Raw genomic sequence first — 17687 nt, forward strand, 5'->3', positions numbered from 1 at the left:
AGATGTATTATTCTTGTATTGATCTGCACCGAGGTGCAAGCGATCAGCTCAATAAGGGACATCAATTACGGGAGGATTTAGTATTTAACATGATTGACGCAGATCGAGAGGAGTCGATACGTCACCTGTAAAATAAGACAGATTTTGAGAAACTCTTAGAAGAGTTTCAAGTTTTATTATTTTATTTTATTTTTCTAATTCTGCTCCTATGGTTAGAGCTGTTTACTTTGAGCCATGTGGCTGCGATTCAATATCTTTGTTAAGCTTCTTGCATTTTAATTACCCGTGTTCCTCCCTGAGATCCTGAAGCACACTATCTTAAACTGCTGCTGGTGGTAAACAGTGCACCCCAGTGCTCCCTGTTCAGAGGCCAGGGGATGTAATAACACATCTCCATGGTTAATCTTTATTCACTGGGAGCTCTATGCACACAGTGTTATATTCAATTAAACTTGCTTGACCCTTACATAAGGAAATAAGGAAATAAAAATCACACGTGAATTTGCAGTTTGATATTATTTTAGAACTTTCTTCTTCTGGAAATCATTCAAAGGATATATTAACATAGTTTTTGAAGTGTTTGGACTGATTGACCTATGAATATTGCATGTGAGAGGTGGATTTAAAATTCAAATAACTATTCTGTTACATACTGAGTTCTAAAGTTATTAAAATCATTTTTCAACAGAGTTGGCTCTGTGCATCAACAGACCATCATTAAAATTCATTACCAAACACTTACAGCTTATATAAATATTCTTCAGAGCACGCACTATCAAATAGTGTTCCACCACCTTATTCCAGAAATCTGTCTGTCCGTATGTGGAACACATATCTTAAGATTACCTTATCAACTTCACACTCTGCATGTTTACTGTTATGGGCCCCAAGGAAGTGCAGTGTCCAATTTGTTATGATTTGGACACGATTTGTTCAATAAACAGACCTTAACTGTCTAGTTGAGCTGGTCTTCTTCTATGCCCTCAGGTAACTAGCTTTTGTCAACTAGCGGGTTCTGGGCTACAACCGCAATATTATCTCTCCCCCAGATCATTGTGATAATTGTATTATTTTTGAATTGACCATATTGATCTAACACAGACATGATGTCGTGGGTGCTGATCTCCATCATGGCAACTAAGGCTTTCATAGAATCACTTCCTCTTCATGTATTTGTCAAAGTAAGACCACAACATTTATTTTAAGTAATAATTTTCTGTTTTTTATTGTGAACTTGGGTCTAAAGAAATGTCAAAGTTAAGTAAATCATTCAAACTCATATATATAACCCACAGAAAATTATAACTTTTTATCAATTATATAAGATAAACCAGGCAAGATGAACACAAACAGTTATATTATATAAAAAGCTCTGCACACAATGTCCAGACCACAACCATAAAAAAGTAAAAGCATATTGTAGAACTGTTTGAGCAGGACTCACTAATGACAAGGAATACATCTGAAGTAGCTCCAGAAGTACAACTCTAAAAGGAAAAAAATACTGTTTTCAAGTGGTCTGTGCAGGCAGATATTTCCTATGCACTATTCAGAGTTTGTTTGATAAGCATTAGTTTACTTCCACCAAATATCTAAGGAAGAATCTTTGACTTCTTGCATCTCATTTTCAAAATGCTTGTTTGGTTGGTTAATGTGTTTGTGAACTAGGAGCTATAAGATCTCTTGTCACTTCACAGACATTTCTCACTTCCTCTACATCGTGAACACTGAGACTTCCTTCCGCTCTGCTTTGCCTCTTGGAAGCGTATCTTTCAGGACTCAGTGATTTGTAGAGACTGGGCTATACGCCAGTTGTCAGTCAGTTTGCTGCAGGTATTTAAGCAACATTTGAGTCTGATGTAAACTCTTGTCCGAAGATGTGACAGAGGAAACACAGTGCGATATGGGGCTGAGCTCTGATTTAGTCAGACAGCACGGCAACAGGTGAATGTGAGGATAAACAAGGTTTGAAGTTTTTCTTATAAAAGTAAAAGTTCATCATCGACTATGGAGAACTGTATCTGATTCAGAGATGGTGGTGCTAATGAAGAATCAGCTAATCACTGGCAGGCTACAGCAGCACAAAAAAAAAGCATTAGTGAAAAGGATTCTAATGGCACTTCAGAGGGAGAGAGAGTTGGCTAAGACCTGGTATCGATCAGGACAGGCTTCGCTTTTAAAATCGGGGTCAGCCTAAATTCGGGGAGTCTGACACCTCACTAAAGGTGCTGCGAACACCTGCCGCGTTTGTATCTGCTTAATCGAAATGGGGCACGTTTGCTGATTTCATTCAATTTGGTTTTGGCTGGTGTGAAAGCCTTAAATCAAATTAAGAGCGGAGGCTCTGGGCCCGCTTCAGAGTGGCCATCTTTGTTTGTGGTGTGAAAGCAGAGCACACCAACCACAGGACTGTGCGATACTCTGTGATAGTAGATGAGCTGTGCTATTTTAGTTCTAATTTCAAAAGTACAGCTTGAAGATAGATGCTATTACATTCATCTGATGATTGTGAACTATTTTTACTTTCTCTTTCTTATAGTGTGTTTTATGTATGTAAAGCGTCGGTAACCCTATAAAGTCTGAAGTAGAGGGCGCAGCCCTCCCCACAGAAACTGTCCTGAAGCTCCTGAAACATGTCCGCGGTATGATTAATACTCCTGCTCCATTATGATGTAATGTGGCAATGATGGCCCACATTTGCATAAAGCACATCCAGCAGCTTGTCTGGTTTACCCCCTAACAAAGCCAGGTAAAGCAAATGCGGAATGGCATCATTTCCTACATACACAATTTACTAATCACAACAGAGTGAGTCAGCTGGCCAATCACAGTGGACTGGGCCTTATGGGGAGGGGGGGCCTTAAAGGGACAGGAGTGTTTCACACAGAGGCTGAAAAGAGGAGCTGCAGCAATGGACAGTGCGAGGAAGGTTACGTATTTGCTGAAGATTAGAGCATGTCAATATTTTCAAAGAATAATATAAATCAAAATTATAAAATCTCAATATGAGTGTCATTGGTCTTGATTGGTTTTCCTGTTGAAGTCAAAGTTCCATAACATTTCAGTCATTACAAAACGGTAACAGATGAGCATTGGATACCCCTGTGTTGTTATTGTGGTTAGGGTTAGGGTTGTTTAAAGAGAAGGAGGAGTAAACAATCTTCACATAACATGTTTACAGTCCTCTCCTGGTGTTAACTCTGCTATCTTGTGTTTTTCTTACAGTCTCTGTCACTAGCATGGGCCAGCATCTAGGAAAGAAGGAATCACCCACAGACAGCATGGTAAGTCTTTGCTGTGCAATAGCACCTTTAATGTCTTGGTCTGTGCATGAGGTGTAATAATTACATGTTAAGCAGTTTTGTGATGTGGGAATGAAGCATGTGTTGGATTACTTGTTATCAGTGAGAACACTTGCCTTTATCAGCAGGACTTTGGACTGTGTTCCAGACAAGCTCAGCCTCCTTCACTCACACTGATTTACTGCCTCTACTGTGCTTTCAGTCTGACGAAGTGTGTGTGTCTTGAATGTGTTTTGAAAATGGCACATTATGTAACTCAGCACAAAGGTGAACATTTCATTATGAACCTACAAATGCAGTGAATTTATGTCCAAGGTCTGTGGATAGATATATTTATAGAAATTTTTATGTGATTTTTATTTATTTCTGAACCGCCTACATGTTTTCGGCAGCAAGGATTATATACATCATGCATTAACAAAAATACTTATTGTCCATTTCTTAGATTGTTAATTTTTGCATATTTTTTATTCTCAGTAATTGTATAAACATTAGATTTGGTGATTTTCTTTTTTTGCGTTTTTAATATAAATTATAGATTTATTTTGAAAATCACATTTTGGAAGGTTAGCTTTTAAAGTATCTCTGCGTAGGTTGATTTTGATATAGTTTACAAGCTGCGTTTAAAACAATCATTGCTGTAATTGTCAGCATCCCTCTCTTAATTAAACTGTGTTGTCATGGCAGCAACCAATGCACAATTATTCTCCGTGGCTCTTGTGCGACGCCCTACATTAACCCTTCAAAAAACCACAACCCTCTCTGCAACAGCGCAGCCGCGACAAAACCCATATGAACTGGAGAAAGTTAATAGATGATTGTGTGCATCAGGGCTGACACTAAAGCCAGGTACACACATCTCATGGCTCCATGATCATCTGGAAGGTTCAGCCGTCTGACACAGATAATTGACCATCCATATGAAATTCCCTCCAGCACTCTCAATTTTTTTTTTACCAGGGCAGAAATGAAAAGTGTAAAACTGATGTTTCATTGCTCGTGCATCATGTAATGTGTTGAACCAGATGCTTTACACGGGGAATTCAAGTCTCACACTGCACAGCAAGGATGTGATGCCAGTTGATGGACTGCGCTTCCTCCTGTTACAGTATAGTGTTGGAACAAGATTATATATTGCATTGAGAGCATCAGGCTGGAACTGTGAGTTAAGGAAAATACACAATACTTTATAGTGGTACTCAACAGAAGGTGTGATCAGATGGCAAGTAAAATGGAGTCTAGTGACCAATTATGTCCAATTCTGTAGTAACAAACAAGGTGCTCTTCTGTGTCCCCGGAGCTACTTCACAAAAGCAGTCTGCCTCTCAGAGTGCTGTAATTCAAGAGAGCAAATATGTTTGAGAGATAGATTTTTTCCGACACCTCGTTTTGTGAAGTGAGTGCAGACATTACAGGCTCCTGTGTGCTGGGCACAGGGGAGGACCATGCTCAAACTAGGCCAGTAATGTAATTAAATGACATTGTGTAATTGACCCTAGCCTTGTTTAAGTCCCTTTTTGTCGCAGCTTTTCACTGCAGATATAATGACTTTGACCTATTATGCCTGTGGCTGCAATCAGATTTGTAGAGGATTGCGAGCTTGGTGTGAGAGGACCCTCACCACAGACTGGGAGCAAGGACAAGCGAGGAGGTGAAGAAAGTAGAAAAAGAACAAAACAAATGTCAGCATGTGAGGCCAACCGCATATTAAGCTTCAGTCTGCCTTTGGTCTCACTACCTTATATTGGGTGCCTTATATGGGCAAAGTATTATGTTGGCGTGCTGGGGAACAAGAGACCCCCGACCAGCAGGGAGGCCGAGGGCTTAGCCTGCAGCTGATGGGTTTCCTTCGCTTGCAGAGCACACCCTGAGGAGAATCAGAGCAGGAGTCAGAGTGTGAAGCTGACAGGGAAGGTGTTAGAGCAGTATGTTGCACCGAAGCAACGTTATTTATTAATTTGGCTTTGTGGTTAAGCTGTGTGTCCCTCTCGATCTGTCATTTCCTTCCCCCTTACTTTCTTTGGGATTGATTATCGTGACATAAGAGTCAATTCACAGATCCGGCAAAACCGCCCAGTTGTCATAGTGACAGTGGAGCAGGAACAGAGCGTGACACAATAAAGAGGGTTGTGTTTGGATGCTGTTGTCTGAGTCGTGATCCTGCTTCCAATCCCTCATCATTTCAGGAAGGGTGAAATGTACCTGTATCTCTTTAACCACACCTCATCAAAGGCCCCGACAAAATGTTTCTCTCTCAGGCACCTGAAATGTTCATACTGCTGATAATTTAATGCCATAAAGTCCACTTGGAATTATTTAACACTGGCCCCAGATTGGTTCTAGAGTTCCCTTTCACATATGAAGATTGTTCTGATCAGACATGTCACAACAACAGGAACATATCAGAACATTCAGACGAGGGGTGGCGCCTGGTAGAACAGGATGTGATGCTTAAATTCTGCTGCAGTTTTAATTTATAGTACATTGCAACAAAGAGCCCTTTGTTGCAAAAGCTCTTGAATCTAATCGTCTTGCCAATTTGACGTCTCATTCTCTTCTGGGTGATTGCGATCCTGAGATATTTCTATTATTTTAGTTTTTTCTTCAGTTGGGTAACCGTCACATGTTATATATCATCAACATGCATACTTCCATGAGTTTGATGTTTTACTGCTGTATACTGACAAGGACTCACTCAGACCTTCGGTAGACATTTTACGAGGCGGCTGGCGAGAAAGCTTCTGGAAAATGTCCTGAGCATCTGACCTTGACAGTAACATTCTGAATGGTTACATGATCCATGGTCTGAATGTTTAATTCACACCATAAGAATGTGAAAGAACTACACCTCCTGATTGGTTTAGATTCACCACTGAATTATTACCGCAATAGTATAGGAGTACAATAACAAGATATCAAGAATATATTCATCCTCTTTTATCCTCTCTCTGGAAAGGGGTGTGCCAACAGTGAATTACAGACAGAGGCATGAAGTGGGGTATGCTCAAATCTTGCCAGATTTACCCATCACTGTGTGTAAAGCCTGAAAATTCCTCCATAAATAAACCGACAGGTAGTCTCCCAGTTTCATATCTGACTCTACAAATTCAGTCATTTGATATTGTATCTCTTTTTTATCAAACACACTTGGTTGATAAGAGAAAAAATCTAAAAATAATGAATCCACATGTAAAAACACTTCAATTTCACACACACTTTATATTTCTGACCCCACATGGTGTTTGTGCAGATCACTGGCCAATCAGAGACTTCTTTATTTTGTGGCTATTTCCGATATCCACGTGGACATCAGGATGTGGTATATCATAATACATCATTTGACTCGACTTGAGATCTACTGATGCTGAACAATCAGAGATAATCTATGTCAGCAGTCAGAAATATCATTTTTCTACTGACAGTAACATTGGGACCATAGCCAAAGACTTTGAATCAAGGACATACAGTCACTGTCACTTGTCTCCATTTGACATGACTCCCTGGCTCTTGCTCAGGGCTGGGCGATAAAATGAAAGAGATAATTTGATAGAAATTTACGACATGATCGATAGAACTCATTACATCCATGTTTTGACAGACAACACAAATAGCCAGTGACAATTACAATAGCGCTGCACCGAACCAATCATGTGGCTAGAATAGAGTTACAGCCACTTCAAGTTAGGTTGACGGGATCAGCACAGGGCGGAGGAGCAGCAGCAGCACAGGTCCTAATGTTCCTGTGTGAGGAGGGACAGAGATGTGCACACACACACACACACACACCTGCAGACAGAAGTTCTTTCTGCAGATTGGACACACACTACTAAGAAACATAACAGCAATAACAAAACAGGAACTGACATGGAACCCACAAGGCAAACAGGGTAGAGGACGACCACAAAACACCTGGAGAAGGAGCACAGAGCAGGAATTCAAGAAGAAGGGGCGGACGTGGAAACTGGAGAGGATGGCTCACCTATGTTCCGAAAGGAATATAAAGGACAAATAGAAATAGTTGTTTTATAAGGATCAGTTCTAAGTGTGAGTGATTAGAAAAGATCAGAGGAGCAGAGTCACTTGTTGACCTATGCAGAGTAATGCGTGTCAGTGCAGTGGCGCTGATTCCAATTTATATCATGTAGGGGTGCTTCGTCAACAAATCAATGAAAAAATATTGACAGACGAATTTACTCGTTGATGATTATTTGGTTACGTCATAGCGCGTGTTTTTTGTGCCGTGCAGCACGTTGTTTTACCAGAGCTGCTGATGGAAGTAAATACATACTAAACTTGACTCACAACAGAAACGGGAGCGCAGACGTCTTTAGCTTCTCTGTCAGGAGAACAAGACGTATATCAAACGGTATTATTCATCCGATATGTGAGTGAAACCTGTCCACAGTCTCAGGTCGTATTAGCCTGTTAGCTCAGGTGAAGCCGAGCAGGCAACAGGCTAGGAGCTGGAGTCGCGTTTCGCATTATTCGAGTCGAGTTGCAAGGCAGATTTCCTGGGGCACATCTGAAAGTGCCCCCTTACCCAATGTTAACTTCGGCATGTGTGGTTCACGCTCAATTGTGTTTCCATGGCAACAGTCTTAAGCTTGGGCCGCTGCCCCAAGAGCAGAGACGGACGGCAAGAGAGAAGATCATTTCACAGAGCAAGCACACAGACAGAAACACACACAAATCAAATGACTCCAAAACAAGACTATAATGCTTGGAGTCGATTTTATTCACACACAAATTCATGCTACTTTGCATATAAAATAAAATAAAATATACTTTTTGACTAGCACTTTTTCTGTCCTTGGTTTTAAAATCTGTTTGCTAAATAAGAGCAATTGAGAATTTGTGTCATATATAATCCGATTAGTCGATTAAACGTTTCAAGAATCTGTGACTAATCGACATTTAGAATAGTAGTTAGTTGCAGCCCTAATATCATGATATATATCGATATCGTTGCAAATAAATCATCTTGATAAGATTTTTTTCAATATTGCCCAGCCCTACTCTGACATGATTTCTGAAAATGATCTCACATGTTCATTCTGTGGTACACGTATTAGCCACAGTACAGTTCACATCAGATGTTGTCACAAGTAATTTTGTGAATTCACAAACACAGTGTCAGATCGAGTATTTTTGATACTTTGGGTTCAATAAAGTGGTCACAATTTACACAGATGAGCCAATTACATGTCCAACATCCACTCACACTTCCTGATTCAGTAAGGTGCACATTAATGTCGTTTCAAAGCCAAATATCATTGAATATATGTTTTAAAATGTTTGAACTCCTTGACAAATTATCATATTTATCAAGAATTAAGAATTAAGTTAGTAAGTAAGTACCTCTGACAGGACAGGGGCACTTCAGATTTCAAATGGGGCACTGGCCCTGCCCCTGGATCTGCCTCTGTCACAAACAAAACATTTGCTTATGTGCAATTCATTTTTTTAATGCAGGAAATGACATGAAAACTGTTCAAGTGCATCTCTTTAAGGTATGTTGCACATTAGCTTTTTTCGTTGACTACATCTATATTCTTGTCTTTTAATTTCCGGTGGCTATTGCCATATGTAAGTACAAGTCAAATGTCAGGTTCACAGGTCTAATATTTTTGAACACATGTCCATATTTTGGAGGTCAATGTACCAGTGAGGGGCTGCAGGTTATTAAGTTAGGAAATAATATTATTTGCAGCCATCACAAATTATCCCGATTTTTTTTTTAGATTTAATTAATTGAGATCCAGCCTCTCAGATTCAATTCATGTTAGTTTCCCTTCCACTTTGTCTGGAAGAATTACAGTTTGAAAACTTCTGACATGAAGGCCGAGTCTCCAGATGAGGGAGCTTGAGGCTCAGTTTGTAGCCAATTAGAGCGCTCTGAATTGAGACCAGCCCAGCCGGCTAAATCCTGTCTCTACTTTTCCTCTGTGTGAGATCTGTCAGAAGAAGATCTGATTTCTTCCAAGTCTTTCTTCCCTATCCCGAGACTTTACAGATTTGACCTGCAATGTTAAGTTTTAGCCAGAATACCCCTGATACACACAAGCACAGAGTAGAACAATGTTCAGCTTTTTCCTCATTCTGTTTGAGTTAGGACATATTGACGAACGTTTGCTAAACAAAGAAAAATCTACTGAATCTTAATATCATGTTATTTTATCTCAGTGATGCACAAAATATAAGATTTTGATAGTCTTAAACAAAATTACCATTACAATTCTGAACGTTATCTTTCTGGCCTGTGGCAGTTTGGCTCAAAACTTAATTACTTGCATACAGCTGAATAAAAAGATATGTGATTGTTTTCTTGACCTCCAAGGAACATTATTATGATGTAAACGCAGCCTTCTGAAGATACAGCCAGGCTCCGCAATGTTTCCTGCTTTTTATATCCCGGTGGACATATGAAATGCACATGCTCCATTAGTCTTACATCTCTAAGATGTGGACAGGATGAAACGCTGAAGGGTTCCTGTCCTTATATCTGTCACTGAACACGACTGGAATAGGGACTTGGGTTCCTTTGAAAATATCGAATCAGCCAAACCCTGGAAGGTGTTGAAATCACTGCACTCTTCTTCTCCTCTTTCTACTCAATAAGGAGTACTTAGGCCCCCTAGTACTGAGAGGAGCTGAAGTGCAGCCACCTTGGCTCAGTGTGGCTGCCTGAGACACCCCTCAAACAGGCTGAATACACACGCTCACAAACATTAGCCCTATTGTCTTTTAAGCAAGGTCATTTGCAACAGCTCTCACACAGCTTGACAGACAATAAATACAAAATGCCCTTGTAAGTGAGTGTTTGCTCCAAATGTTCCAGCACTTAGTTCAAACCTTCTCTTTTCGCTCGGCACATGCACAGTGAGAAAGTTGGCAGATTAACCACTTGAATTCTTACCAAATCGCAGATTCAGCAGCAGAAACAGCAGATTCCTGATTTCAAACAGAGGTATGAATCGGTCACTATCTGAAATGGCCGCTGTCTCAGCAGCAATCGACCTCATCAAGGTGATATTTGTGCGTTAGCTTCAAATTCAGACTGCGGCTGGAGAATCAAGCTGTAATTTTATTCCAGTTTAACAGCTTGGTTGTTAAGGGTACATGTTCACATTTTGAGGGTTAGGATAAATGACGCTATGCTGCCTGTATGCAACATCCATTTCAAACTATGTTACCATCACTGTCCACAAACTTCCATGCGTATTAATGTCGGCATGGTAGTTAAGCAATAGATCCACTAGAGGGCAGGTCAGAGTCGAGAGTTTCTGGCAACAACAAACATTGCGAGAGTGGAGGAGGTTGCCAGAAGATTCCTCTTAAGAAAGTCACCATTGAAAGCATATTTTTGTACTTTAACCACACTTTTCACTATCATCAGCACTCATCTATTTTTTATTACCTGTGGATTAAAGAAGGGAGGAGACTAAGTTTAGCATCTTGCTCAGGTGAATGGGTAACTGAATGGGTAACTACAGGTATGTCGAAAGACATACCTGTAGTTTCTTACAAACACGCAAAGTCTCTCCTCAAAAACTTTCGCCATTGAAATTTCTTCCTGTGTACTCATTTTGGCTACGGTTCTACCCAGAGATTGCTTTTCACCCATGCACAACGACGCGGGTGCAGCAGGCAAAGGCAGGAAGTGAGGTGTTAACTCTGCTGTGATTTTCTCGACAACACACAGACACCCTGTCGGCTCATCACCACGAACTCTCGACATGCTCGTCAGTGTCTTTTTTTCCATTTTTCCTTTCCTTTTCTGTGTCTGTCGCTAGTTAGAAGTTTCATCAACCCCCCCCATTCGCTCACAGTGAATCCAGCGGGGGATCTTTTGCTATCTGCACACCAGTCAGTTCTCACCATAACTTTAGCACGGGCGACGTTTTCACACACACGACACTAGAGCAGAGGTGAGGACCATCCAGCCTCTGGGACGAATACAAATCACAAGACAACGTCATTGGACCACCAAGACAATTCAAAGGCAGACGGAAGTGAACATTCACCTACTGAGTGTCATCTGAGTGGATCCTGGAAATTAAAGAGGTGATAATTACGTGGGAGATTCTGTACATTTCTGTGAACGTGGTCTATAATTCAGAGGAACATGGCCTGATACAGAAAACTCAGGCGTCAGATGAGGACAGAGAATAGCAGGAGCATTCAGAAAAACATTTATAATTGGCAAGTGTGAGCTGCTTTCGTCATCTCGCTTACACCCCGCAGGGTGGTAATGCTTTTTGTGCATTACCACAGTATATAATGTGCATTGAAAGAAAAAACATTAAGGCAACGGTATCACAGCAACACAAACAAACATAGAGGAACCTGAACACGTCACAGAACAGGGTAATAAATTGGGCAATGTGGTAAATTCCAAAGGACTCCGATCAACCAAGATAAAACATGAAGCTGAAACTCAAAACATGACCATATGATGAAACTTTGCATTATCGTTAAAAAATATACACACTTGGATAATTTCCTATTTTAATCAAGAATATGATTTTACGTTTAATAAGCAATGGGCGTCTCTATAAACTAGGTTTGTATTCAGAGATTTGGTTATATATCCCTAGGTCAGGCAATGTTTCACCATCTCCCTGCATCGACCTGAACAAGAGCTATATTTAAGAAGTCACTGTTGGCATCAAGCTGTTGCTCTGGTCAACGTAGGAATAATCAACAACGATATTCTTCTCCTCCATATTCTCCCATCGACCCACTTGTTAATCGTGAAGGACAGATTCAGTGGAAGATAATAATTGGAAGCAACAAGCTAATGGTATTTTGAAAGGTGAATAATTTGCAGTACATGGGTCCAAGTTGTTGTTTAGTCTCTTGAGTGTTATTGTTTCACAATGTGGTTTGTATTTTAACTGTATTTACCTATAGTGTCTGAGGCCACTTTCCCATCTCAGATTATTGGACTCCTCTGTCTCTCTTAGTACAAATCGTGGGCTTTTCCTAAATTTCAGAAAGCCCCAATACATGCTGAACCATTCCCATCAGCTCCTGGAATGCTCCTGGAGAATGTTTGGGGTTTCCATTTCTAATTGTACACTCACAAGAAGTACAAAGCTGAAAACTGACGCAGGACACCTGTATCCTTGCGTGTGTGTGTGTGTGTGTGAACAAAATCCAACAAAGGTTGAATGCTTAGTATGCTGTGGGAATACAATGATAATAAAGCTTTATCGTTCCACAAAAATACACGTGCTCTCTCTGCTAAAACAATGATTCCGGTACTTTGGATCAGCCCTTTTTCTTTTTCTTGCCACCTCAGCCAATTTCCTACTATTTTTTATATGCATTCTTAATTTTAAATTATTTTTCTTTCACTTCACATTTTATGTGACTTTGTATTCAAGTAAAATGAACCTATTTAAATATGTGTCTCTCGGTGGATGCTCCTGCTCAAAGTATGTAATTAGTTATAACTTTAACTTTAAATTCTATTAAAAGCTAAATAAAAGTGTGATTTGATTGACAGGGGTTAAACAAGCATGGCAATTTATATCCTGATTGGTGAGTGTTCAGCTGAGACCTTCCCACTTAAAACCAGTAAAGAGAGCACAAACACACATTAATACAACCATCAAGGAAATATCTTACTGATATAAATAAAAAAAACTGTTATAACCCACTTAAAATTGGTTTGAGGAAATCTCCTAACCCCAAACCTTACCCTAACCAATCAATTCATCACCCTTTGACTTAAAGAAGATTTAACTAAGTCTGTGAATAGCAGTAAAACTAAACTTCTTCTTCTTGGTTTGGTTTATTGGTGGGTGGCAACAAACGTCAAGGTGCATTACCGCCATCCACTGTGCGTTTCAGTATCAATAAATCGTACATATCAATATCGTACTTCTTCCAAAGAAGTAAAGGTATAAGGCCAGTCTTTTAAGATAACAATCACACTCTATAGTAGGAAGAGTCAAATCTAAGTCGAATATTTGGGTTAGTGTCTGATATGAAGAGATAACACATTTCTTTATTTCAAAGTATTAACATAATTTGTTTACGTGATTGTAAGGACAAACACATTTTCGTAAGGAGGGTGCACTTGCTGGTCTCTGTATGATTTGCAATGTTAAGTGCTTGCTCGCCACACTTATCCACATCCCCCCAGGCTGCCAGGACTTTGTTACATGCACTTCCCTGTATGCTCATTTAATGTTGATCAATGTGCCCACAGTTTTGGATTAACCTCATAATGGAAAACGTACTCAGGAGTGGAAATGTTGAAGTGCCAGCACAGATAGATTCAGTTTTTCCCCCCATATAGTCTAATAGCTGTGTGTGTTGTGCGTAAAGTGTTTTGCTGTGCATGTGTTGTGTTGTGCGTAATGAATTGTGTTGTCTGTAATGTGTTGTGCATAATTAGTTGTGTTGTCTGAAATGTGTTGTGTTGAGTGTTATGTGTTGTTTTGTCAAATTGAGGAAGATGTTTTCTTACTCTGGTTATGTTTTGTCTATGTTACCGGCACCAGACCCAGGGGAAATCTGGACTTGCACCAAGGGTTACACAGGCTAGGGAGCGCTGCGTAACAAGTAGATAGATGGATATAGTCTGTGGATTTAAGAAGGGAGGAGACAGAGTTTAGCATCTTGCTCAGGCTGAACTCATTTATTATATAATATCACAATTTACAGATCTTCACACATCATCATCTCAATTCTCCATTCTGTTAACATTATACCCCAAAATAATACAAAAATGAAATGACAAATACATAAATACTAATTTACAAGACTGAAACACATTCACTTTACATAAATTCCTACACTGACTCATACACACATTACTCTGATTACACACAGACAGACACACACACACACACGACGAATATCTCTCATACACACATATAATATTAACCAATTCCCGTTTCTAGCACTTCCTTCATCAAACATTTCGCCATTTTACGCTCCGCACACACACACACTTCAACTCATCAGCGGCATCTAACAAAATGGCGTGACCCGGCTGTGACCGATAAAGTGAAGCTCGTTAGCATATAACATTTCACTTGTAAACATGTGCTGGCTACAGCACATTGAAGAACAAATGTTACATTACAGAACCACAATATTTGTTATACAGACTTATTACACCAGTGGTTGAAACTTAAGTTCACCCGCCATGACGAAGCCCGTCAGGACGACGAGTCACCAAACATATTGTTGTACTTTAACCATACTTCTCAATCAGCAATTTTCCTAAGTTGTGGTGTAGTGAGCTCTCAGGGCCACTATACATGACAATCTGCAGAACAAACATCTCAGACCTTGACTTGACATCTCTTTAAGTTTTGTTTGTTTTGTCTGGGTCCCACTGCCAGGTTTTTTCCCAGCAGCCCTCTGTAGTGACAGCTAAAGAAACTTTTGATTATTGGAGCCTGACGCTTATATAAACTATTAGGATTTTAAATGGGTGTGATCATGCAAAACGTTTAAATTAGATCACAGACTTTGTATCAAGAGAAGCATCAACCCCAGGCTCTTTTCCCACCTGACACGGTAACATCTGTGTTGACTTTACAATTTCAGTAACCTTTTTTCTATTCAGGCACATGCTCACTGTAGCATTTTACCGTAAGGGCTGAAGACGATAACATGTAGTCTATTGGCAGATTGTTACTTTTCAACTATCGGCTACTTTTTAGGTGTTCACCCCTGCCCCTTTTTTTCTGGTTTGTATGTAGTTATTCCCACATAACATGGTTGAAGGATGTGGTATGGGTCTGGGAGGAACATGGATCAAGATCACTGATTAGCCAGGAAATAATTAATGGAACTCAAAGACAATTAGCAGTAAGGAGAGTAATCTCTATTAGTGTGTGCAGTTTAAATTAATGTAAGGGGACTAGTGGGCCATGTCAGAATTATGCACACTACTGATTGCCATTCTGGTTCCATCAGGTTTTGCCTTGATCAAACTCTGTGCCATACTTTCTGACGAATGTGAAGAATAATCTTGCAAAAGAAAACTTTCATTAAGATGTGTAGTATCTTTTTCTCTGGGATTTTCACACGTTTTCTGCCTGTACAATACACGTAGCGTTACGCATTCCGCTAACAACACAATGTTCGCTAAGCTTGCTTACAGTACCTACACGGGCAGCATCTCCATCACATGCAGGTTTACACAAATACAATAAACAACAACACAACAAACTAACATGAAATCATTAAAACAACATTATATAACATGTACACTAACTTCTGATGTTATTTACAACTTAAAAGTAATGAAAGTCAGAAGAGAGACAAAAGTGCGTACCTTCTAAAGGGAGCCCAAGGCAAGAGGAAGTCCAACCATGGATGTGCTGGTTATGTCATTATCAAAGTAAAACTCCAACTCCACTTCCGCCAGTACTCCACGACAGAAACAAAAATAACACCAATATCCAAACTGATGACGAAATTCAGTGACCAAGGCATCAACACTTCCCTCTGCAACTGGATACTGGACTTTCTACCAAACAGACCGGTCTGTTAGGTTAGAGTACCACACCTCCTCAACCCTCATCCTGAACACTGGCGTGCCACAGGGCTGTGTGCTAAGTCCTCTTCTCTACTCACTATTCACCTATGACTGCACACCTGCACATGGTTCTAATACCATTGTCAAGTTTGCAGACGATACAATGGTGATTGGCCTCATCAGCAACAACCATGATTCGGCCTACAGAGAAGAGGTCCAGCATCTGGCGGAGTGGTGACAACAACCTGGATCTCAACACCAAGAAGACCAAAGAGCTCATTGTGGACTTCAGGAAGAAAGGTGGCACACACACCCCCATCCATATCAACGGGACGGAGGTTGAGCGTGTCACCAGCTTCAAGTTCCTGGGTGTCCACATCTCTGAGGACCTCTCTTGGACCCTCAACACCTAAACCCCCCTGAGGAGACTGAAGAAGGCCCATCTGTCTCCTCAGATTCTGGTGAATTTCTACCACTTCACCATTGAGAGCATCCTCAACCAACTGCATCTCAGTGTGGTATGGCAGCTGCTCTGTTGCGGACCGGAAATCACTGCAGTGGGCGGTGAAAACTGCCCAACGCATCACCGGCTCCTCACTCCCCACCATTGAGGCTGTCTAGAGCAGTGATTCTCAAATGGGGGTACGCGTACCCCTGGGGGTACTTGAAGGTACTCCAGGGGGTACTTGAGATTTTTTTTATATATATTTAAAATTAGCATCCATTCAAAAATTCTTGAAAAATTGTTATTTAACAAATATTCAATAAAATATAAGTGTAAGTTCATGAACTAAATTTTATATTCAGTAGGCTTTTCAATTAAATTATCCTAAAAAAACAGAGTCTCCCCCATACCGATGGTTTGACCCAACCTGGCACACGCCACCTGTCATCACCTGTCATCACCTGCCTTGAAAACTTCAACAATGGAGTCGAGTTGAAGTGCAGCAGCATTGCTGCTGAAACACGGAGGGACAAGTACCAAAGATGGCGAAACCAGAGCAGAGAGCCTTCCCTAAACAACACCGTGAGAGCTTGTGCCTCTTCGAAGGGGCGCTAAAACGTAAAAGTTTTCCGTTGTGAAGTTAATGATTCATAACAAGAAGTCTGCGTCTCTACCGGTACCCTTTCAAAATAAAAGCATGTAATACAAAAGCAGAAATGAAATTGTATGACCTAAAAGTGAGAAAATATTTCACAATAAAATAACAGAAAGACACTTCAATAATTGGGTTATTTACACTTTTAGTTTTTTTCTGTGGGGAGAGATTAGCCAACAGTGGCATTAAGCCACCACATCTTCAGCGGTATCTCCAGAAAAAAACATGATAGTCATGTTGGTAAGCCACCTGATTTTTTTAAGAGGAAACTTTCTGAATTCAGGTCATCTCAAGACACGATGCGAAAAGCCTCCCCGAAGCAAACGGAAACAAGCTACCTGTCAGTATTCTTTTCGATCCTTAAAGAAGATATTTTAAGATGATAAATATTAAAAAAATATGTTTTGAGCTCATCTTTTATTTAAAACTAAGTTAATGATTTATTTTTTGGGAAGAAGTGTTTAGCTATAATTAAGTTCATGAGTTCAGTTTGAGAACATATCTTTATTATGATCCCAAAAGAGGTCACTTTAAGTTGATAATTATTTTGATGTGCACAAATCTTTATTTATATTGAGATAATAATAAAAGTCTTTAGTTATTTTTATATCTTTTTATTTCGAAAAAGTTAAAGAGAGACCACTACAAATGAGCAATGTTATGGACATTGATGAAGTTTTAAATTTGAATGTGTCTAGTTACAAGGCTTAATAAATCACATTACATCTTTCTTTCAACCAAAAATGCTTGCGCTGGTTAGGGGGTACTGGGCAGAAT

At 40.0% G+C, this 17687-nt stretch overlaps 1 protein-coding gene across 1 annotated transcript in view; it reads left to right on the top strand.

The window, feature by feature from the left end:
* Positions 1-17687, top strand: part of LOC133964913 (myelin basic protein-like) — a 58675-nt gene that overhangs the window by 15538 nt on the left and 25450 nt on the right. The window contains exon 2 of the mRNA XM_062399234.1: positions 3226-3284. Coding sequence (XP_062255218.1) covers positions 3226-3284 — 59 coding nt within the window. The remainder of the gene's footprint in view (positions 1-3225; positions 3285-17687) is intronic.

The sequence above is a fragment of the Platichthys flesus genome, chromosome 11, assembly GCF_949316205.1.
Source record: "Platichthys flesus chromosome 11, fPlaFle2.1, whole genome shotgun sequence".
NCBI lineage: Eukaryota > Metazoa > Chordata > Actinopteri > Pleuronectiformes > Pleuronectidae > Platichthys > Platichthys flesus.